Source organism: Trichosurus vulpecula, chromosome 4 (assembly GCF_011100635.1).
Source record: "Trichosurus vulpecula isolate mTriVul1 chromosome 4, mTriVul1.pri, whole genome shotgun sequence".
Taxonomy (NCBI): Eukaryota; Metazoa; Chordata; class Mammalia; order Diprotodontia; family Phalangeridae; genus Trichosurus; species Trichosurus vulpecula.
Window position 1 is genome coordinate 314,390,829 of NC_050576.1, and position 23,765 is coordinate 314,414,593.

The following is a 23,765-nucleotide window of genomic DNA, read 5'->3' on the forward strand; positions in this document are numbered from 1 at the left end:
GCTCCCCTTTTGCCTGTCCATGTCACCAACTTCTATATAATTTATAGTATTGGAGAATTACCTAGAACACTGAAAAGTTAAATGACTTGCTTCATTATATATGCAATATATGTCAGAAACTAGACTTCAACCTGGGTATTCTGGCTTCAAGTCCATTTTCTTATTCATAATGCCATTTCCCACCCCATGTTTCAGATAGGTAGGTAGATATCTATGTCTATATTATGTATACGTTATACATACAATGTGTATATGAATGCTCCACAGGTCACAGGTTGGATTGTCCATTCAACTACATATCATGATCTGGACATGATTTTTTTTCCTTTGTGAATAGTTAGGGTAAATTTTTGAGAGATTATGAATTTCACTCTGGTGACTTTGCAGTCTTCTAGAGCTTGAGAGTCAGCATGACGTTATTTACAAACAGGAATATTTGGAGCATCTCACTTTCTTTAGGCAAGCAATCTTCCTTTGACTTGATCTGGGCCATGACAAGGAAGAGCACGTTTGGTGTGAGCACACATTTACCTGTTTTATTTCTCACTGGATGTTGATTATAAGAGGATCATTAATGAAAGTTATCTCTGTTGCTATATCTTTTGAGGATTCTTAATTTAATTTTGACATATGAAGAGGATACATATCATTGGAAATACTAATACTGAAATCACAGGTACTGTTGATTCTTTTAACTAATATACTTAATAGGGTTACTGTGAGGTTCAAATGAGATAATGTAAGTAAAACACTTTTAAAAAGTCAGTGCATAATATAATTGTTAGGGAGTGATAGCAATAGCAATAACATTGCTTATTATTTTAATATTATCTTGTTCCTTTCATCTGTTTTGATAGAGTTCAGATAGAAACTGTCCTAGGACAAGATAGTTCTCTGAAATTATTGTTATATTTAATGACCTGTTGGATATTGAGGAGGTAAATAGAATGACAGCTTTTTGTAATTGAATAAAAGTATTAGAATGTAGGCTTAATTTCTGTAAACTCACTGAATGCATGATAGGATATGATGATAGGTAATGTGCTCTTTCTTTGTCTTGTTCCAATATGATTTTACTTATTATTATTTTCAATTTTAGGCCTAGTTATTTCCTGGATTTGAAAGGGAGGGGGCTATGTTAGTGGATATTTGTAGGGCACTGGGAAGAAGTGTAACTTGTATAAAAAATGAAAATCTTACCATTTCTGTTAGGATTTTTTTAGGGGGGGAGTACTTTCATTTACCTCATAACAGCCTAAATGTAATTTTAAGAAGTAAATAAAATGCTGACAGTTTGAGTCACCTAAGAAGCAATAAAATAAACTCCTCAGCCTGATTTTCCCTTTCCTGTTTGTTCTGCAGGGCATAACAATGTGCATTCTTAAGATACTTTAGGGAATAAAAATTTCCATCTGCTACTCCTCAAAGGAATAGTTGAATTCTCTTACTCTCTGAAAAAGCCTCTTTACAGGTTTATGCCACCTGGACCTTTAATCTGCAGTAAGAGAATAAAGCATATTCTCTTTGATCAGAGGTAGAATAAAAAGGGCCAAGTTTTGAGCTTGCAAAGCACAGGCCATAATACAAAGGAAGCCAAGTTGAAAACAGTTTACTGCATGGAAAATCACCTTCAAAGATATTATTTCATTTCTAATATCCTAGGATTTATGTTTAGTTTTCCTCTATAATTTGAATTTAATTTCAATTTGATAGGTATATATTAATCACCACTTTATGTGTAATAAGTGCTTAATGTTTGTTGACTGCAATGCATTCATTTGGGCACCAGAAGCTTTGTATTAATAGCTTCCATCATTTTCACTGATTAAAAGGCAGTACTTATTCATGGGAATCATGACCACAAGTAAAGAAATGTTATAGTGTCATAAGGCAGAATGGTCTTGGTTGGTACCTTTGCCAGTGCTGGGGTGGGATGGACGAAGGGAGAGAGGAAAGTGGTAGTTCTGTTCCAAAGTAATATGATATGGGTGATGGAAGAGTGGAGATACCATTCCAGTTAGCTAATTGCAATAAACATAATATCTTGTTAGGAATACTAAGGTAGAATCAACATGGTGGGAAACATAGATAAAAGGTGCATTAAAGCAATTCAAATTCAATCATTAGGTTTCATTGCACCCATCTGCTACCAGGGAATATAATTGGTAACTTGATTCATTGACCTTTAGCTCTCATTTTGGACCAGTTTTTAAAATCTGCATTTTCAGGTTAGGCTCCTGGAGTTAATTTGATTGGAGCAAAACCCAGCACGTTTTTAATGCAATTACTTTTTTAAGCAAAGATTTTTTTTAAATACATAATCAGACTTAATGGGCTGTTGTATATTCTACTAATCCAGTCAATGTAGTTATTTAATACTGGATGTGGTTAAAAGCAACTAATGTTCAACTTCATTAAGGCTTCTATTAACTAGAAGGATTGCTGAACTTTTTACTCTTATTTTATGCATGAACTACTACCTCTCATTAATTATTTCCAGGGGTCCATGTGACACTAAAATTATACTTACAAGCTACAATTACACCAAGATTATATAGCATGACAGAAGAACTAAATAAGTACAAAATTATGGAGTACTTCAAGTATTTTTCCTAATTAAAAAAATTCTATATCTCATTTTTTTCTGGCATAGACATTATGTCTTACATGTGGTAGAGCAGAGACTCATCTCCTAGTAGAGTTGTTGAATTGTTTTTTTTTTTTCCTAACTCTTTGGTACATGTTTGGGATATCTAGAATAAAGACAGGATTCCTTGGATAAAAAGGAAATGGACTAAGACAAGGGAGTATGATTTTCTCCAAGTCTTGGTTTGCTGCTGTGTTGTTTGAAATTTGTGTGATGGGAAAAGGAAAATGATTAGACAGGTGTTTCTTCAGCCTGTGGGATCAAATTTCTTGAAATATTTATGTAGTGAACAGCCAGATGTACACAACATAACCTTATAATCCCATTTCACAGCTTTTCCAAATACTGGGGAGCTCAATAAATAGGAAGCCGATTATATTGGCAGCACAACTCCATTAATAGGATTCAGATCTGCCTTATTGACAAGCCAATGTTGTTAATATGATTCAGTATATTAAATTGACAGGGGAAAATACAATGATAGAATCCATCTGCAGGCTAATTGACAGGGAAGCTCTTTCTAAAGGTTTTTAATGTGTTTTTTATTGACAGTATTGTCTCAGTAGGTACATACCTTTGGTGAATGATGTAAATGTATTAGATACTGTGCTACTACTACTATGTGATAATGAAGGGATTATTGTTGGGTATCCCAGACTTAATTTTCACTTTTCTATAGGGCACAAAAAGCTTATATACATGATCTTCACCAACCTGCAATCTTAGTAGCATCTCAAACACAAAGGCTTCCTGGAATTTGACATGTTGTGAAATTATTTTAAATGTGCTCATCAGTTTTTTTAAATGAACAGAGACAATTCAGAGTAATGTAATATGGTGTCATAATTTTCATTATATTTATTTATTGGCTCTGTAATAACAGGCAGAATTATTGTTAGGCTTTTAATAAGAGCTAATGTTGTACTGTGGTACTGGGGGCACTTTTGAATATGGGAGGTGTTCTGATGGCTTAAGAAAAGTAGAATCACGGATACACAAATCAGATTCAATAGGGTAAAAAAATTGTCCTTTGAATTCTTTGGAGCAAATACTTAAAATTTTAAGTTACTTGAAATTTATTAGAATAAGCTTTTAGGAATAAGAGGAGGAAAAATGGGAGGATGTTCATTCTTTTTCAAAATACAAGGCAATATGGTGAAATAATCTTGGTTGAAGAGGTGGAGGAAAGAGCAGATTATCCTGAAATGCTGACTACTACATTTGTCATTAATTTTCTTACTGGATAACTACCATTTATTGTTAAATTTATATCAAGATGGAGCTAATTCGTAGATTGTATGGTATATAGAGGACAGATATCAGTTTTGCCCATAGATAATATCATCAATAAAAGTCAATCAAGTAGAGATCAGATGGGGGAATTAGTCTTTGGACCACAAGTTGGTTAGGCCATCTCCGGTATTTCAGAGATAATGCTTGAAAACTCTCTGCTTTTAGTACTTTTAGTTGAGATTTTTTGGTTGTTTGTTGTTCAGTTGTTTCAGTCATGTCTGACTCTGTGTGACCCCATTTAGGGTTTTGTTGGCAAAGATACTAGAGTCATTTTCTATTTCCTTCTCCAGCTCATTTTACAGAAGAGGAAACTTTGACAACCAGGGTTAAGTGATTTGTCCAAGGCCACACAGCTAGGAAGTGCCTGAGGCTGTATTTGAACTCCGGAAACTGAGTTTTCCTGACTTCAGGCCTACCACTCTATCCTCTATGACAGAAAGTGTTAAAAAAAAATAGTTATGAAGGTCAACAGGAAGGTCAGAGCCTCTACAGGGAGAATATGTATGGTTCTGTGTGGTAGTATGCTACCTTGAGGCCGGTTATTCCTTTCCTAACTCTTGGGCATTTGTTTTGGGCTTTTTTTTTTTTTGGCAAGTCTACATTCCCATTACAAAACTACATTTCCCTCTGGCAAAAGCAAAAGCAAAAAAAAAAAAATCCCATGCAGACTCTCATGGCAATTTGAAGCCAAAGGAAGCTGCTGTTTATTTTCAGTATGCTATATTTGACAATTTACATTTAGAGCAATTGGTAGGTGACATTATGTGATAACTTAATCTTTGTTGTTTTGTAGTTGTTCAGTTGTTTCCACTCTTTATGACTCCATTCGGGGTTTTCTTGGCAAAGATACTAGAATGTTTTTTCATTTCCTTCTCCAGTTTATTTTACAGATGAGGAACTGAGGTAAACAAGGTTAAGTGTCCTGTCCAGAGTCACACAGCTAGTAAGTGTCTGGGGACAGATTTGAACTCAGGAAGATGAATCTTCCTGACTTACAGGGCCAGTGCTCTATCCATTGCTCTACTCAGTGCCCAACTTAATCTTTAGGCTCTCGAAATGCAGACCTCTATCATAGTTAAAAATATTTTCTAAAGGAAAGAAATAGCAAAGAAATTCTTTGGTTCCAGCCTTCTTAATTTATGACCATATGCAACCCTTTGTCCTTACATGTTAATCCTCATTATCTGCCTAAGCAGGCTGGGATACCTCCACTGTGGTTGATCACTCTCACTAGAAATTCGTGGGCAGGGTCCAAAGAAGACAAAAGAGATAATGGTCTGTACTTACAGTGTTATCTCCTCATTTATTGATTTCAGGAAGCCTAGAGACCTCCTGGAACTAATCTCACTAATGATTTAAAAAAAAAAATTAAAGGTTTCTAATGCTAAACTCTCCCATAAGGAAGTTGGGCTTAATGTTGGCCTCTAGACTACACTTAAGAGAAAGACTAGGCAATGAGAAAAGCATGAAGGGTAGCTGAGAAAGAATAGTAAAGCAAGAGTGAAATAAAGAGTAGATCCCTAACCATTTGGTGCAATAAGGGACCTGAGAGATGATCTTATTCTAATCCCTACATTTTACATATGAAGAAATTGCTATCCATAGAGGGAAAATGACTTGTTCAAAGTCACTATTAATTAATGATAGAGCTGAGATTTGAATCCATTTCTTTTAACTCTAAACCTAATGTTTATTTTTCTAGCAAACCAAAGCACATTTCATGATTTATAGGACTTTATTAAATTCTGGTACTCTGGGAAATACAGGATTCTATAACATTTTAGGAAATGCCTAATTGCTATATAACAGTTAAGGAATATGCTGTCTTCAGAGGTGTTATCAAATAAGAAAATGTATACACAGCACTTTGCAGATCTTGAGGCATTATATAAATGCTATTATAGTTATTGTTGCTGTCTTTGACCTTGTATCATAAGTTCCTAGGGTTCAAAAGTGGGTCTGTGTAACCTTATCGGGTCCAAAGCTGTGATAAGAAATTAATTTCATTCACAGAATCAGAAAATCAAATTCAAAACAGTTATTTGTTATCAGAGGCAGTATGGTATATTGGAAAGACTACTGTACTTAGAGTCAGAAAGGCTTACATTGGAATGCAACAATTTTCTCATCTGTGAGTTGAGAGTATTAATTGAGATGTCTCACAGGGTTATTTTAAGGATCAAATGAGGTAATATGTATGAAGAGCTTCGAAAACCATGAAACGCTTTATAAACATAAGCTAAACAGGGACCACCCTGATTCTATGCTTTTATGCCAGAGAGTTTTCAAACAAACCCCAAACACATCAGAATCCCTGCTGGACTCTAGAAATAAAACACTACTGTGGCTTGAAATGATTCTTTAGTCGGACCCTGTGCCCTGAGTAGATTTCTGAAGCTAAAGAGGTTTACAGAGCTTGCTCAAAGCAATGATGGTGTCCGAGAAGATCTCTCATTTCAAAGCAAAACCAAAGTGCCTAGCATGTCCTCTTCTCTTGTTCCTCCTGTCAAAGAGTCACAAAGAGGCTGTTGGGAGATTTGGAATTGGAACATAGAAGTTGACTTGAATACCTTGAATGAATTTGCTTTATTTCCGCAATATATACTTTTAACTTGGGAGTATGGACAAGTTTCTTAGGATGAGAAGAATATTAAACAAAGGCACAATGAAAACTGGGTCATGCACAAGTGCAAGATATTCCTTGTGTCACCTGCTGAGCCTGTGGGTATTTAGATGTCATGGTGATACTATACTGCGAAAATAAGTAAGACAACAGAGGGAATATCAACACGTAAATTCTGTAGGAGTGAGGCCAGTCTCTAGGCCAATACCAGAATGATGTCTCTCTGGACAAGACTGGGTCACTGAAAGTCTTTTTAAATATACTATATTGTAAATAATAGTACACTAGTACACTTAATGTCTCTAAGCTCTTTCTGCTTGCAGGTGTTTCCCTGGTGGTATTGAGCTTTCTTATAGTTTAAACGGTATGGGATTGAATATAAACATGTTATAGATTGTCTAACAGTAAAATCCACTTTAAAAGTATGTTCACATAGATTTTTAACCCAGGCACTGATTACATAAGGGACACTTTGGTTCCTTGCAGAAGAGGAAAATCCCAGCATGAAAAATAAATGAATAATTAAAAATACGTATTTTTTTTAAATCCTGGAATTGTTTTCCTCCACTAAACTGTTAACTGATCTAACTTTGCAAATAGGCAAAGCATTCATTAACCATTTATTTAAAGCATATTCCTCTACAGAAAGCTCATTGTGGATTTCATATCTAGGTTTATGGAATGGAATTGAAAGTTGCATGGTAAGGCACTTAGCAGAAGCCGTCTTTTCAAGGAATCTGTCTCCTTTTAAAAAATCTAAATATATCTAAATATCTAAATCTAAATCTATATGTAGATTACAAACAGTCTCTAACAAAATCAAGACCATTGTCTGTTCTTTCAAAACTAGATTTGGGAGGATATAGACCTATTGTTTTGTAAAGTGATTGCCATTATATAAGATCACTCATTTCACAAGAGCAGAAAAAAGCTTAGAATTAAGGTCTTCAGGAAAAGAAAGAAGCAGAAGATGCTTGAATTACATATTAAGTGACAGTCTGATAAAGAAGAGAGATGTTTCATTTTATTTTCTACTAATGTTTAATTTAAAAGATGTTAAAGTCGGTAAAGACATTTTAGTTCATTTTAATTTCAGGTTAAAACACCTACATAAAATAGACTTGCATTGACTCATGCATTTTGAAGCTGTTATTCTTGTAATTCAGATGAAAAAATGATTATTTTAGTAGCCTAAATACTCATAGATGTGACCAATATTTAATTTTTCTTAATTTGTGATTACATTTTCCTTTATAACAGTTATTTCTCATGACAGTTTACCCAAATGTCTGTGTTTTATATTTTACAAATTTCTATAATTGTCTTCTTGATATTTTTCCTCACTTAGAACCCATAAGAAATGGGATGTTTTAAAATTTCTACTTCATTTTTGTTAGGATTTATAAATTATTCCAGCAAGCATACTAAAGCTTCTGGCTAAAATTTAACTCTAAGTAGGACCTTTTGGGGGTCTAAAGTTCTTCAGCTTGGTCAAATGTCAGAGTTCTCTCAAATGACCTACAAATTGTTTTAAATATCTGATAAAGGCTATCAATATCTACTTACTTAGATGAATAAACGACTCATCGACTAGCAGAAAAGATTTCATTCTCCTATATCTAGAAAGCAGTTGGTTGTCAGTCATTTAATCAGTCAACAAGCATTTATTAAGCTCTTACTTTGTGCCAAACACCACTGTGCACATAGGCATAAATGGAGTTGCTCAGCCTTACTGCCCCCCGGTTCCCTGCAAAAGTCTCTGCTTTCAAGGAGCATACATTCTAATTAGCGAGTTAACATACATGATATAAATAGAGTATATTAAGGTAATGTGAAAGAGAAAGGCATTAATAACTGGGACAGAAGGAAAGGATGCCTACAGAGGGTAGGACCTGAGATGAGAAAAGAGAAAAAAAACCAAGCTATTAAACAGGAAGCCAAGCTCTATCCCATTTCAGTGTTGAATCTTTCTATTCCTTTTCTTTTTGGAGGATAAATTTGTTTATTTACTTTGATGTTTGGTACATTATACACAATAAAATCAAATGTGTTAAAAGCAAATACATTAATATACATTGATTAAAATAATTTAATTTGCAAAATTTGGACATGTGTTCACTTAAAGTATTTTGTAATTTTAATCAATTTCCAGTTCAGATAAATGATAGACAGATGGATAGAAAGATTGATCAGTTGATAGATAATGAAAGACTCAGCATGCCATAGTAGATAGAGGGCTGGCCTTGGAGCAAGGAAGGAAGGCAGGAAAGAACTAAAGAAGGAAGGCGAGAATCAAGCATTTATTAGGTATCTATTATGTTCCAGATACTGTGCTAAGCATTTAAAAATATCTCATTTGATCCTCACAACAACCTATGAGGTATAAGTATTATAATTATCTCCATTTTACAGTTGAGGAAACTGAAGCAGACAGAGATTAGGTGACTTATCCAGCATCACACATCTAGTAAATGCCAGAGGCCAGATTGAACTCAGGTTTTTCTGACTCCAGGCTCTGCTCTCTGTTCACTGCACCACTTAGTTGCCCAAGAAGATTTAGGGTCAAAATTCAGACTCTGACAGATAATAGCTGTGTGAACCTGGACTAGTTAGTTAACCACTTTGCACTCTAATCAGCTTTCTAAGACTATAAGTAAGGTGCTGACCTCTCTTCATTGATAGAGGAATTTTTTTTTTTGTTGCTTAGGTTATTTTTTATTTTTTTATTTAGTGTTTAATATTTTAGTTTTCAACATTGATTTCCACAAGATTTCGAGTTACAAATTTTCTCCCCATTTCTACCCTCCCTCCCATTCCAAGATGGCATATATTCTGATTGCCTCGTTCCCCAGTCAGCCCTCCCCTCTTTCACCCCACTCCCCACCCCATCCCCTTACCCCTTACTTTCTTGTGGGGCAGGATAGACTTCTATGCCCCATTCCCTATATATCTTGTTTCCCAGTTGCATGCAAAAAAACAACTTTTTAAAAACTTTTTTAAGCATCTGCTTTTAAAACTTTGAATTGCAAATTCTCTCCCCTCTTCCCTTTCCACCCACCCTCCCTGGAAAGGCAAGCAATTCAACATAGATCACACATGTATCATAATGTAAAATACTTCCACAATGCTCATGTTGTGAAAGGCTAACTATATTTCCTTCCAACCTATCCTGTCCTCCTTTATTCAATTTCCTCCCTTGACCCTGTCCCTTTTCAAAGGTGTTTGCTTTTGATTACCTCCTCCCCCTATCTGCCCTCCCTTATATCATCCCCCCCCCTTTTTTTATCCCCTTCCTCTTACTTTCCTGTGGAGTAAGATACCCAATTGAGTGTGTATGTTATTCCTTCCTCAAGTCAAATCCGATGAGAGCAAGATTCACTCATTCCCCCTCACCTGCCCCCTCTTCCCTTCCAACAGAACTGCTTTTTCTTGCCACTTCTATGTGAGATAATTTACCCCATTCTATCTCTCCCTTTCTCCCTCTCTCAATATATTCCTCTCTCACCCCTTAAATTTATTTCATTTTTTTAGATATCATCCCTTCATATTCAACTCATCCTGTGCCCTCTGTCTATATTTCCTTCAACTCCCCTAAAACTGAGAAAGGTCTTATGAATTACACACATCATCTTTCCATGTAGGAATGTAAACATAACAGTTCAACTTTAGTAAGTCCCTTATGAATTCTCTTTCTTGTTTACCTTTTCATGCTTCTCTTTATTCTTGTGTTTCAAAGTCAGATTTTCTATTCAGCTCTGGTCTTTTCACTGAGAAAGCTTGAAAGTACTCTATTTTATTGAAAATCCATATTTTGCCTTGGAGCATGGTACTCAGTTTTGCTGGATATGTGATTCTTGGTTTTAATCCCAGCTCTATCAACCTCCAGAATATCATATTCCAAGCCCTTTGATCCCTTAATGTAGAAGCTGCTAGATCTTGTGTTATCCTGATTGTGTTTCCACAATATTCAAATTGTTTCTTTCTGGCTGCTTGCAGTATTTTCTCCTTGATCTGGAAACTCTGGAATTTGGAGACAATATTCCTAGGAGTTTTCTTTTTGGGATCTTTTTCAAGAGGTGATTGGTAGATTCTTTCATTTTCTATTTTACCCTCTGGTTCTAGAATATCAGGGAAGTTTTCCTTGATAATTTCTTGAAAGATGATATCTAGGCTCTTTTTTTGATCATGACTTTCAGGTAGTCCAATAATTTTAAAATTATCTCTCCTGGATCTATTTTCCAGGTCAGTGTTTTTTCCAATGAGATATTTCACATTGTCTTCCATTTTTTCATTCCTTTGGTTCTGTTTTATAATCTCTTGATTTCTCATAAAGTCACTAGCTTCCATTTGCTCCAATCTAATTTTTAAGGAGGTATTTTCTTCAGTGGCCTTTTGGACCTCTTTTTCTGTTTGGCTAATTCTGCCTTTCAAGGCATTCTTCTCCTCATTGGTTTTTTGGAGCTCTTTTGGCATTTGAGTTAGTCTATTCTTTTTAGTGTTATTTTCTTCAGTATTTTTTTGGGTCTCCTTTAGCAAGATGTTGACTTGTTTTTCATGGTTTTCTTGCATTACCCTCATTTCTTGTCCCATTTTTTCCTCTACTTCTTTTACTTGCTTTTCCAGATCCTTTTTGAGCTCTTCCACGGCCTGAGACCAATTCATATTTTTCTTGGAAGCTTTTGATGTAGGCTCTTTGACTTTGTTGACTTCTTCTGGCTGTATGTTTTGGTCTTCTTTGTCACTGAAAAAGGAATCTAGAGTTTGAATTTGAGTCTGAGTTTGCATCTGAGTTCATTTTCGCTGCCTGTCCATGTTCCCAGCCAACTACTTAACCCTTGAGCTTTTTGTCAGGATATGACTGCTTGTAGAGTAGAGAGTACTTTCTCCCAAGCTTTAGGATCCAAGCACTGCTGTTTTCAGAGCTGCTTCTATTCCATCCTCACCACAGGCTCTGTCACCGCAGCACTCCTCCTCCTCCAAGAACCGATAACCAGGACTGCAATACAGATTGGAGCAGGGCACAGCAAGAGAATCTTCCTTTGTGCCCACAAAGCGGTCCTTGTACTCCCTCTCTGATCTGCTGCTACATTCCTCCCACTGTGTGACCCAGGGACTCAGGAAGCCACTGATGCTGGTGCTCTGGAGGCAGCCTCAGGAGCTTCCTGCTGCGGCTATGGTCACCGCGGCACCGCGGTACCACTTCCTCCACCCCCAGAGGTGGCAGCCCGACAGCTCTGAACTCGATTCCACAGTTTCCCCCTAATCTGCTTTTTGGGTTTTGTAGGTTGAGAAGTCTGGTAACTGCCACAGCTCACTGTTTTGTGGCCCCAAGGCCTGTTCTGGCTGGCTGACTCTGGGTCTGGTCTGTCCCAGCTCGGCCCATGCGGGGAGGCCTCCGCTCTCAGCACGGCACGATAGACCTTTCCCAGTGATCATCCAGGCTCTCCTGGGCTGGAGACCTGTTTCCCTCTGCTATTTCATGGGTTCTGCAGCTCTAGAATTTGTTCAGAGCCATTTTTTACAGATTTTTGGAGGGATTTGGGGGGCAGCTTAAGCAAGTCCCTGCTTTCTAGCCACCATCTTGACTCTGCTCCCATAGAGGAATTACTTATACCAATGAAGTGGTATAATTCCTACCCATGAATCCATCTGTCTATAATTATCTGTCTATTCATTATCTATCTATCTATCTATCTATCTATCTATCTATCTGTCTGTCTATCTAATCTATCTATCATCTAACTATTGAAATGTTTATTAGATATCAATAGTTATTCAAACAATTTTATTTTATCTGGCCAAAAAATCATTTTATTATATAATTGTAATATTTTTGTTAAGTTTCAGTGTATTAAAGAAAATGGGAATACACATACTCAGATTGGACTATCTTGGACTTTCACTAGAAGTGAAAATATGACCATTATTTTTCCTTAATAATCCTGAAATCGCTTTTCATCTTTATAATGTGATTGTAATCATCATGGTGATAGTTATTAGGTAGTTTTCAGCAGTCTTCAGGGTGGCTCATCACTGTTGACCTTTTCTGCTGAATAATAGCATGGCAGCAGGTGTTAAGAAACTCTGGCAAATGCTATTTTGTTCCTGTTTTAAATTGTCTTTGATATGGACAACTTTTGGAAAGTGTTTTAAACCTTTCAGTTTTCATTCAAAATGAGGTTTAATGATTCACAGAATTGCAAAGTGGGGAGACGAAGGAGACCATCTAGTCCTACTCATATCTGAGCATGAATTCAATGCCTAGAATTCCCAATAAACAGTCCTTCAGCTGTTGCATGCACTCCTTTAGTGAGAGGAACTGATCACCTCCTGAAGCTGCTCTCTGTACTTATAGGTGTCTCATTGTTAGGAATTATCCTTGAATCTAAAGATATGCTGGCAATCATTTAACAATTGGTTCTGGGAGGAGAAAGACCGATACACTTTTAAATTTAATCTGCATCATTTTTTGTCACTTTCTTAAGGCTAGAACATCAACAAAACAATACATCAAGCACTGATTTATAGCATTTACTGATTTCCAAGGTGTAAATGCTCATACTCCAGGACATCTCTACTTGGATCAATCCTTAATCTGTCTCTCAGCAATTTTCTACTTTTGTTCCTAATTATGCCCTGTGGCGCTCAAGACAAACCTATTCTACACGGTAGCCCTTCAAATACTGGTGAAAACAGCTCTTATGTACACACTACCCCCACATTCCGCTTTAAAATGTTCCTCATGTATTATGATCTTGAACCTCCTGGTCACATCACTCTAGATACTGTCCAACCCATCAATGTCCTTTTCCTTCCCAAAATCTGAGGCTGTGAATTTAACAAAAGAAAAGAAATAAAACAAAACAAAAAAAAAAACTATTTTCAATGTGATCAAGGTAGTATGCACCAGGGCTATCACATCCTTGATACTGGATATTATTTCTTTCTTAACAAAATATAGGTTTTTCATTGGTTATCTCTTGTTTTTGGTGCTATGTCATACTGTTAACTTTTTATGCTTGCAATGAATTAAAAGCCAAATATTTTTTCAGACAAGCTGTTCTCTAACAGCACTCCCTATATTAAGCTTGTGAAGTCCCCACTCCCACCTCCAAGTATAAGGCTTTATACTTTTTCTTACTAAATTTCATCTTAATAGATTCAGCTCAAAGTTCTAGCCTTTCATGACCTTTCAAAACCCGGATTCTGTTATACTCTATCTATCTCCCTAGCTTCATGTCATTCCACATATTTGAAAAATATGACATCTATGCCTTTACCCAAGAAAGTGATAAAAAAGTTAAATAGCACTGGGCCAAGAATATATGTGTATATATATGTGTATATATGTGTATATATATATATATTTCAGGCACTCCACTGGAGATTTCATTTCAATTTTAAATAGAACAGATAATTGATACAGGTTGTTTTTGTCCATTCTGCCAGGTTTTTGAATCTACTTTATTGTTTTATTGTTAGGGCAACCAGGTGGTGCAGTGGATAGAGCACCAGGCCTGGAGTCAGGAAGACTAATCTTCCTGAGTTCAAATTTGGCCTCAGATACTTACTAGCTGTGTGACCCTGGGCAAATGACTTAACCTTGTTTGTCTCAGTTCCTCATATGTAAAATAAGCTGGAGAAGAAAATGACAAATCAGTCCAGTATCTTTGCCAAGAAGATCTCCAAAAAAGGTCAGAAAGAGTCAAGACAGGACTGAAATGACTGAACAATAACAAACAGTTCTGTTTTCTTGCTAAGAGATTTCAAAGAGGCTAACTGTGTAGTCGACAACACTTATTGAGATTGGATTAAAATGCAATTGTGAAATATTTAACGGAATAAATAAAAATACAACAAAGCATAGATAGTATTAATACATGGTTTTTAAAGTCAATATGTACCCACTGGAGTCTTTAGGTACAATTTAGTGTCCCCTCTTTCTATCTGAGTTTGACACTGACTTTCTGAACACCTCTTAAAGGATCATGCCATACTTTTGCATGATGAATCCTTTCTTAACTACTCTTGTTTACATATTGACATACATGCATATTATTTTTTAAAATAAAATTTCATTGATATATTTTGTTTAGGTATCACCTATACTCCCCAATGTATTCTTCACTTTGCCCTTACCGGACCAAAATATTTCTTATAAAAAAGTTTCAGAAAACATACCTAACACACTGAAAAAGTGAAGTTGTAGATGAATTTTTAAAAAATTGGTGTGTCATTAAGTTACCTATACCTTCACATTGGTCTTTTTAAATGGTTCAATGCTTCAGCACTCTCCCCCACCTTTTTGGTGAGGGGAGACTTTGGAATTTGATTCTTGGGAGATTACCATTTTTTTCTGGGATGACTTTCTGTGTTGAACTTTATGCAATGGGATAACGACCATCTTTTCTCTGAACCATTTGAAATTTGTTCTCACAAATCCATGGTACTCAGGAGACAATACCCAACTTTTGTCCCTTCTATATCTCCAGATTCTCCTCATTTCTACTTCATCAATTCCTCTTTGGTGGTGAGATTCAATTCCTCTTTGATGGTGAGATTCGAGTCCACAGTATCACTTCTAATGACTTCCTTAACCTTTTGAAAAATGAAATTATCATTGAAGCAAGCCCATGATTTATTTGCTTCTCTGCATTTCCAGTAGATATCGACATAATTGAAATTTCCTTTATATCATGATTCCATATAAAGCTTCTGATTGTCTTCTTAATTCATCTATTACTTCTTTCTGTCCAAGTTTTGTGCATCTGTATCATTGTATACTCCGATGAAAATACCACTTTCATTTTATTCTCCATTAATTTCCACCCTAATATACTCTACCATTCTGTCCTCTTCTCATTCTGGTTGCTTTTCTATGAGAATACTGATATGCTATGTTACTACCCACTCCCACTTCTAATATATGCCTCCAAAGTCATATTCAAGTTATAGGCACCATTCTACCAATTCTCAGTATAATTTGAGATTAAATTTGGCTTTTTCTGTGGTAGTTCACTTTGCCTGTTATCTACTGACATCCACTTTGAGCACTTGGGTATTTGGCCATCTGAGATCATGGGTTTTATAAATGCTTCCTCTTTTGTTTTTTTTTTCCTCCTATGAATTTCTGATTACTTATGCTGCTATTTTTCTTTCTACATTGTTGCTACTCTGTTTGCTATCCAACTTGATCAAGATTTCTAAGCAGTTGTGTCCCCTTCCCTCTTTCCTTTCCTGTTTAAATCTATTTAGAACAAATTTGGAAGCCTAGAGGCAAATGCATTCTTAGTAATCCTTGTTAGGTATACTCCATCTCAGTCAGAAAATGCAACACCTATTTTTAGATACTACTATTTAACAAGATATTTGCATCCCAATAATAACTCATATTTTAGTAGCACTTTGAGGAATTAAGAAGCACTTTTACTGTGGACTGTGCCCAGGCATTCTTCTAGGTCCATCTTAAAGATGATTCCTAATATGGCAACATTCCAAGAACCCAGAACCTAGAGAATAAAATAATCCTTTTCTTTTGGTGTGTCTTTTGGAAGTATGACTTTGGCATTGTTACTGATGGAAATATATTCCTGAAGGAAAATCCATAGGCATAAGCCATGTTGAGGTTGAAAGGAGCTGGAATGGGATGTAGGACATGTGGGCTCTCAGAAATAACATAGATGAATAGACCAGATTCTACACTGAAGATATGAAAAATTAGGTACAGGAATTTTTTTTCATCAATATTCTTACATTGATAAATATTATTAGTTGGCTGCTTCACCTCTTCAGACACCTGTGATTTTATTCATATGTCTTCCCTCTACCAAGAAAGTTTGCAATCATAGGTAGCCACTAATCTTTTACTGATAGGGCTTTTCAGACATTATTAGGCAAGTCTTCAGAGGACAGAAAAATAGTCTGGTCTTTGTAGAGTCCATATCCCAGATCGTTCTAATTTGGAAAGTGTCAGATTCCTCAAAAACAAAGTTAGTTCTGTAATGTGAATGGGTATGAAAGTAGGAATTTAGTAGAGGACAATGAAGTAGCATAAAAAAAAAAATCATTTCAGAGTGCCAGGCAATGCCATTTATCCAATATACCCAAGGCAGCATAGTAAACAATTTTCATTCTGGTTCCCAGATGTTCCCCAAGAAAAATTTCAAATGAATCTTTGTCTCTATCCATTTTTCTATTTGAACCAATTTCTTCTCTTTTGTCCTTTCCTGTTGCAGAGGAAGTGACTAATGTCCTCATACTACCCTACCCAAACAACTCCTTTTTGAATTCCTTTAAAGTTCCCTAAATTCCAACATGACTTTTCATCCTCCAGGTGCTAGTCCCTCTCACCTGATTGACTTTATATGTTTTATAAATGCTCAATAAATACTTTTGATTGGTTAATGCCTTTATACTTTCTCTTCCCCAGTCAAAACTCCAAGCTATCATTTTCTAATTAATAAAGCAATTTATACATCTCAGTGATAACTGTAAAGTTTATATAAAAAAAAAAAGTTGAGTTACTTTTATCCTGAAAGGGTCATTCTTCTTCTCCTTCCACATTTTTATATCCATACTGGTCCGTGGAAGTAAAATGTGTGGTCACCATTCAACTAATCAATCAACACACATTTATAAAGTACTCATTATAGACTCAGCACTGGGATACACATAGAAAAACAAAAGAAAAAAGTAACATTGAATGAGTTCCTCCTCGCAATGAATTTGCATTGTTTGAGAGAGGATAGAGAGATACATGTCAATGATTTGTTAAATGCTTGACATATTCCAGACTTGCTGTTAAATGGTAGGGATATAAAGAAAGGCAAAAATATAGCCCCAAACCCTAAGATGATTGCATTCCAATGGAGAAGACAACATGCAAAAAATTGTTCATGCGAGATATATGCAATGTAGAAACAAAGTAATATCAGAGGTAAAGTAAGCAAATACATTCCATTGTAAATTGCAGCTATAATCTCTCTTTCTTTATCCTTTTAAAACTTAAAATCCCCAGAAACATAGAGATATTCGAAAATAAGGGCCTAATCTCTATGCAATAGTGTACATTGGTCTGGGGCACACTGAATAATTGGGAGCATGTGGTAAGAGATATGACAAACCTATTCTATACTTTTGATTTTCTTAATTTCTTTCATATTTGTTGAGTGGTCTTTTATGATTCATAAATTACACAATTAAATAGCAACACTGAAGATATTGGCAGCATTAATAATGGAATATAGAACTGATTTTTCAATATGAGAGGGTTTTTAGTCTTTCACTAACTTTCTTGAAATTCACATTCTCCTGGTTGGTGTTGGACTAATTAACCCCAGGTTTATTCTAAGTGTGTTGGGTCCTCATGTACAAATTTTAGTTTGGAGGAAATTTTATTTTTCTATTCTGAATGAGGAAGGAATTTGGAGATTCTTATCTATCCTTTAGTAAAAACAAACAAAACACATACAAATGTTGACTATACTATACTTCTGCAAAATGTTTTATTTTAGAAATCACTGATAAATATAGTTATTGCCACACTTCATGTTGTATTAAAATATATTTCCACAGTCATCGGTGCTGTCAGATACCTTTATAAGTAGTGGCTTACAAAACTGTTGTTTACTCTTGCCGTGTAGAGAGAAGCACACCATATATTCTATCGAAGGCAAAGCCATCAGGAGCTATGTCAGTATGAAAAGGCTTAAAGTGAATTATTCACCTCTTAACACTCCCTTGTGTTCACTCACTGGCAAAAAGAATACTTGTTATCAATGCAGAAGGCAGTACCTGTAAATTTAGGGAAAAGTACACTCTGATTTTCTACCTAATGCTACCTGTGTATACAATCAAAGGCATTTTTCTTTTCCTTTCCTTTCCTTTCCTTTCCTTTCCTTTCCTTTCCTTTCCTTTCCTTTCCTTTCCTTTCCTTTCCTTTCCTTTCCTTTCCTTTCCTTTCCTTTCCTTTCCTTTCCTTTCCTTTCCTTTCCTTTCCTTTCCTTTCCTTTCCTTTCCTTTCCTTTCCTTTCCTTTCCTTTCCTTTCCTTTCCCTTTTCCCTTTTCCCTTTTCCCTTTTCCCTTTCCCTTTCCCTTTTCCCTTTTCCCTTTTCCTTTTCCCTTTTCCTTTTCCTTTTCCTTTTCCTTTTCCTTTCCTCTTCTTTTCTTTTCTTTTCTATTCTTTTGGTAAATAGTATTTTTATTTTTTTCTAATTACACGTAAAGATAGTTTTCAACATTCTTTTTTAAAATAAGATTTTTAGTTTCAATTTTTTTTCTCCCTCTCTTCCATCCTTCCTCCACAAGATGGCCAGCAATCTGATATAGGTTATACATGCACAATTATGTAAATGTATTTCCACATTAGTTATTTTGTGAAAGAAGAAATAAAACAAAAGGGAAAAGCTACAAAAATATCCCTTCTTTGTCTATTTTTCCAAGTAGTTAATATAGTACTAGAATTAATTGTTCTTGAATATTTGGTTGGATTCACTGGCAAATCTATCTGGCTCTGGAGACATTTTCTTAGGGAGTTTATTGATGGCTTATTCAAGTTCTTTTTTTCTAAAATGAGGTGATTTAAATTTTTATTTCCTCTTCTGTTATTCTTGGAAATTTATATTTTTGTAAGTATTCATCCATTTCACTTAGATTGTCAGATGTATTAGCATACATTTGGGCAAAATAGTTCCTAATTATCGTTTTAATTTCCTCTTCATTGGTGGTTAATTAACCCTTTTCCTTTTTGATACTGGTGATTTGGTTTTCTTCTATTTGAAAAATCAAATTAACCAAAGGCTTATCTATTTTCTTGTTTTTCTTTCATGAAACCAACTCTTAATATTATTTATTAGCTCAATAGTTTTACTAGTTTCAGTTTTATTAATCTTTGCTTTGATTTTCAGAATTTCTAATTTGTTATTTAATTAGGGATTTTTAATTTGTTTTTTTTTCTAGCTTTTTTAGTTCTGTGCCCAATTCATCAGTCTCCTCTTTTTCTATATTATTCATGTAAGCATTTAGAAATATAATATTTCCCCTAAGAACTGCTTTGGCTGCATCCCATAAATTTTGATATGTTGTCTGTTTGACCACCTCATTCTTTAGGATTAGAATTAATTTTTAATCCATCTTTCTATGTCCCTTTATTACATGCAATTTTTATTGTATCATGATCTGAAAAGGATGTATTTGATACTTCTGCCTTTTTCATTTGATTTTGAGGTTTTTATGTCCTAGTACATAGTCAATTTTTGTGTTGGTGCTATCTACCACTGAGAAATAGGTATATCTCTTTCTCCTGCCAATCAGTTTTCTCCAGAGGTCTATCATAGCTAACTTTTCTAAAATTCTATTCACCTCCTTAACTTCTTTCTTGTTTATTTTGTGGTTAGATTTATCTAGTTCTGAGAGGGAGAAGCTGAGGTCCTGCACTAGTACAGTTTTCCTGTACATTTCTTCCTGAAACTCAACTTCACCTCTAAGAATGTGGATGCTATACCACTTGGTGCATATATGTTTAGTATTGATATTAATTCATTGTCTATGGTACCTTTTAGCAGGATGTAGTTTCCTTCCTTGTCTCTTTTAATTAAATCTACTTTTGCTTTATCTAAGATCAGGATTGTTAGCACTGCTTTTTTTTTCCTCTTCAGCTAAAGCATAATATATTCTGCTGCAGGATTTTACCTTTCCTCTGTGTGTTTTTCTGTGTTAGCATTTTTCAAAAGGAAACCCCTTTTCCCCTCCCCCATCATAGGAACAGTCTGAACCTCTTTCTAAACAAAATTGTACCTGAATATGTTGTGCGTCTGTTATGACATATAATAGTACATTCCAGCATTGTCATTAGAAGAATTTATTAAGTGACCATGAGAATGAAGCCAGTTACAAAACCAAAACCAAACAAAAATGCCACCTTGGAATATTATAATTTTCTTGGCTCACACCAAGATTCGGTCTAGTCCTAGAGATTGTCAGAGAGAGAGAGAGAGAGAGAGAGAGAGAGAGAGAGAGAGAGAGAGAGAGAGAGAAGAGAGAGAGAGAGAGAGAGGGAGAGAGGTGGGGGGATGGGGAGAGGGAGATGGAGAGGAAGAGGGAGAAGAAAGAGAGAGACAGCAGGTTATATAAAAATAAACAGAGTGATAGATTCTTAGGTGCCTGCTTCAGTTCATTTATATTTACCATCTATAAGCTAATTAGCTAAACTTCTGTATAGCCACCATCATTAGCCATAGTAAAAATAATCTGTGAAAATAATTTAAAACTAAGTTCTGCCCACTAATCTGAGCTTTTTGAAAGTAGCTTTGTATTTCAGTTTCATTGGCTGCTTTTTCCTTCACTTAAAATTATTATTATTATTAATTTGTTTATTCTCTTTAAAAAACTATTTCATACTTCCTCTCTCTTATTCTGTTTCCTTTACTCTTTTCAGTTACATTTTTATTTGAAATTTCTCCATTTTCCTTCCCTCCAATTTTTTTCCGTTTCTTAATTTTGTTTCCTAAGCTTTTACATAAGAGGATTTTTTCTTTGTTCTCTTGAACACTTGCAGATTATAAATGGTATTACCTCATAGAACATAAAATCATTGAGAAAAAATGGGTGTAAAGAGAACATGGCATGAGATCTTTTTTTCTTTTCTCAGATTCTGATGCAAGCAGTAGATGGGAAGATACACATGTGTATATACATACACACATATATGTATATAAAATGTTTTAAAGGTATAACCATTTAAAAAACTCATTAAAATTGAACTTTTTTCTTTTTTTTTGAATTATCAGTTTATGATCTTTATTTCACTGATCATACCTACAACTTTAATTATAAAGAAAAGATACTGAATTGTTCCTCTTATTAAGCTGATAAGCAAATGTTTGACAGATTCTTTCCTTCTGACCTGAAGAAAGTTTGGGATCTAATAGTACAGACTCATGCATAATTGAAATTCTTTAAGATGTCAGAGCTTCAGACAACTGAAATATTCTAAGGCTAGCTGAAACCTCACCTTGCAATTGTCAGGAGTTTTAATTTTTCATAAATGGACCCTTTTTGCTAGCCTCCAATATTTGTTTTTCACTGACTACAGTAATGTGTTGGCCTTCGTTCATGGTCAAAAATGATCTGTGAAAAAATTTCAAAACAGAGTTTCACAAAATATCAAGGACATCAGTTGTATTCTACATGCAGACAGTTTTACCTTTTACCTTTTGCATACAGCTTTTTGTAACTGGCACATCAAGTTTTCCCTGAAAAGCCTGTATTTCCCCATTACAGAGACAAGACTAATGACGCAGCTCCAAAATTAGAACCCAGTGCAGTGTTAATGAAAACATGCCTGAAATACTAAAGGCTGATGCCAAGGGGAAAAGTGTGAGGAAAAAACCTAATAAGACAGAACACTTTTCATTGCCTTCTCTTAATGTTTAGCTTGCAATAGGCAATTGGACAAAAGAAAAAAAAATGCACAGCTAGATTAACCATTGGATGATTTCCCTCCTACCTTTTCCAAACTTCTAAGACAAGAATAAGATGTGGAAATTAAAACATTTTGTTCCTAGAAGTCTTTTCTTTTCAGCAGCATAACTCAGGGAAGTCAAGTGCAAAGGAAGTAGTTTGTGGGGAGGTAAAAAGTACCACGATATTTAGAATTAGCTGTTTATTTAGGTATTCAGTATACGACATTTAGACTTATCTCGGGCCTTTTGCTTCAATAATTGTACATTTTCCACATTACCGGTCCTTATGTGCTAGAAGAGGTTTTTAAAAAGCCATAGTTGCTCACAGCGTAATGGCGTGATATGAAGTGATGCAGGAAACAAGAGATGCTTTGTCTCTAAGTCAGCTGCAAGGAGAAATGATGTGTATGAATGTACAGTAAAGGGACTTCAGTGAAAGATCTAGTCTCTTTCTCCAAAAAGACTCTGGTTGATGATACAAGGAGAATTCAGTTCTTTTTGGCAGATCTCCACATTAGCCTGGGTACTGTTTAAAAAAAAAAAGATGAAAAGGAAAAAAAAAGTTGTAGCTCTACAATTTGGTCATTTGAAGTGTTAGTTATACTTTAAAAATAATGTGTATTCTCCCCCTTATTTTTGCATCATAGTCATTATTAACATATAAATTCATACTATATATATATATATATATAAATAATATAGAAGAAACCAGCAGTAACAAGCATTTCAATGGCATTTTCAGATGCCATTTCTATACTTTCAACATGCCTATTAATAAGAATGAGAATTAATTGTAGAGATGAGATCAACCATATGTGCAATGCTTGTATTTGTTATGGGCACATTTTGAAGAAAAGACTCCTAGAAGATCACCCTATTTTTCTTCACTGAAGACCAATGCAGTAGATTACTTCAAATTATATTACCTCAATAAGGGCATCAGAATCCCCACAGATGATATAATTATCATTAAAACCAGCATTATTAAACAACTCACTTTTTTAATATGCAGAAATTAGGTCATTTTCCCACTCCTCCCACAAACATTCAATCTTAATATCTGACTAATGAAACAACATAAACAGTGTCATCCATCAGGTTCCTAACAGAGAATGCCAGTTATGACAGCCTCATTGTTTACTTTAGCAGGTAATTTGTGGACCGGAATCATTTAATTGTTCCGAGTACATAATTACATGCCAGCATTTTCCAATTTAATTAAAATGTACAAATCTGAAGATTAAGGGAATTTTTGAATTATTAATCATTTCTCCACTAGGAAATCTTGTTGCTCTGCAGGAGATTTGTCCAGTGTACAACTATACGTATTTTTTTCCTTCTTTTTCACAGACAGACAATTTTCCCGCAGAGCCCAATTACATGGGCAGCAGGCAGCAGTTTGTTCAAAGGTAAGGCCTATTAAATAACTTTCTCAGCTTCCCCATTTGCATTCTTGTCAAAATTGCTTTGCTAGACACTACACTTCAGATTGAAACTAGTAGAAACAACACTTTGTCCTCTTTTCTTCTGTGTATTACAGTAGCTCCACGTTCAAGGACCCAGAAAGAGCCAGCCTGAGAGACAGTGGGCATGGGGACAGTGATCAGGCTGACAGTGACCAAGACACTAACAAAGGTTCCTGCTGTGACATGTCTGTTAGGGAGGCACTCAAGATGAAAACTACTTCAACTAAAAGCCAACCACTTGAACAAGGTGAGTGAAGTTTCCCAATGCCTATAAA

At 35.2% G+C, this 23,765-nt stretch overlaps 1 protein-coding gene across 4 annotated transcripts in view; it reads left to right on the forward strand.

Moving 5' to 3' along the window:
- The window catches only part of PCDH17 (protocadherin 17), a 116,028-nt gene that overhangs the window by 18,640 nt on the left and 73,623 nt on the right, over nt 1-23,765 (forward strand). For all 4 annotated transcript variants that reach the window (XM_036755088.1, XM_036755089.1, XM_036755086.1 and 1 more), the window contains 2 exons: nt 23,375-23,433; nt 23,565-23,737. In XM_036755088.1, coding sequence (XP_036610983.1) covers nt 23,375-23,433; nt 23,565-23,737 — 232 coding nt within the window. The remainder of the gene's footprint in view (nt 1-23,374; nt 23,434-23,564; nt 23,738-23,765) is intronic.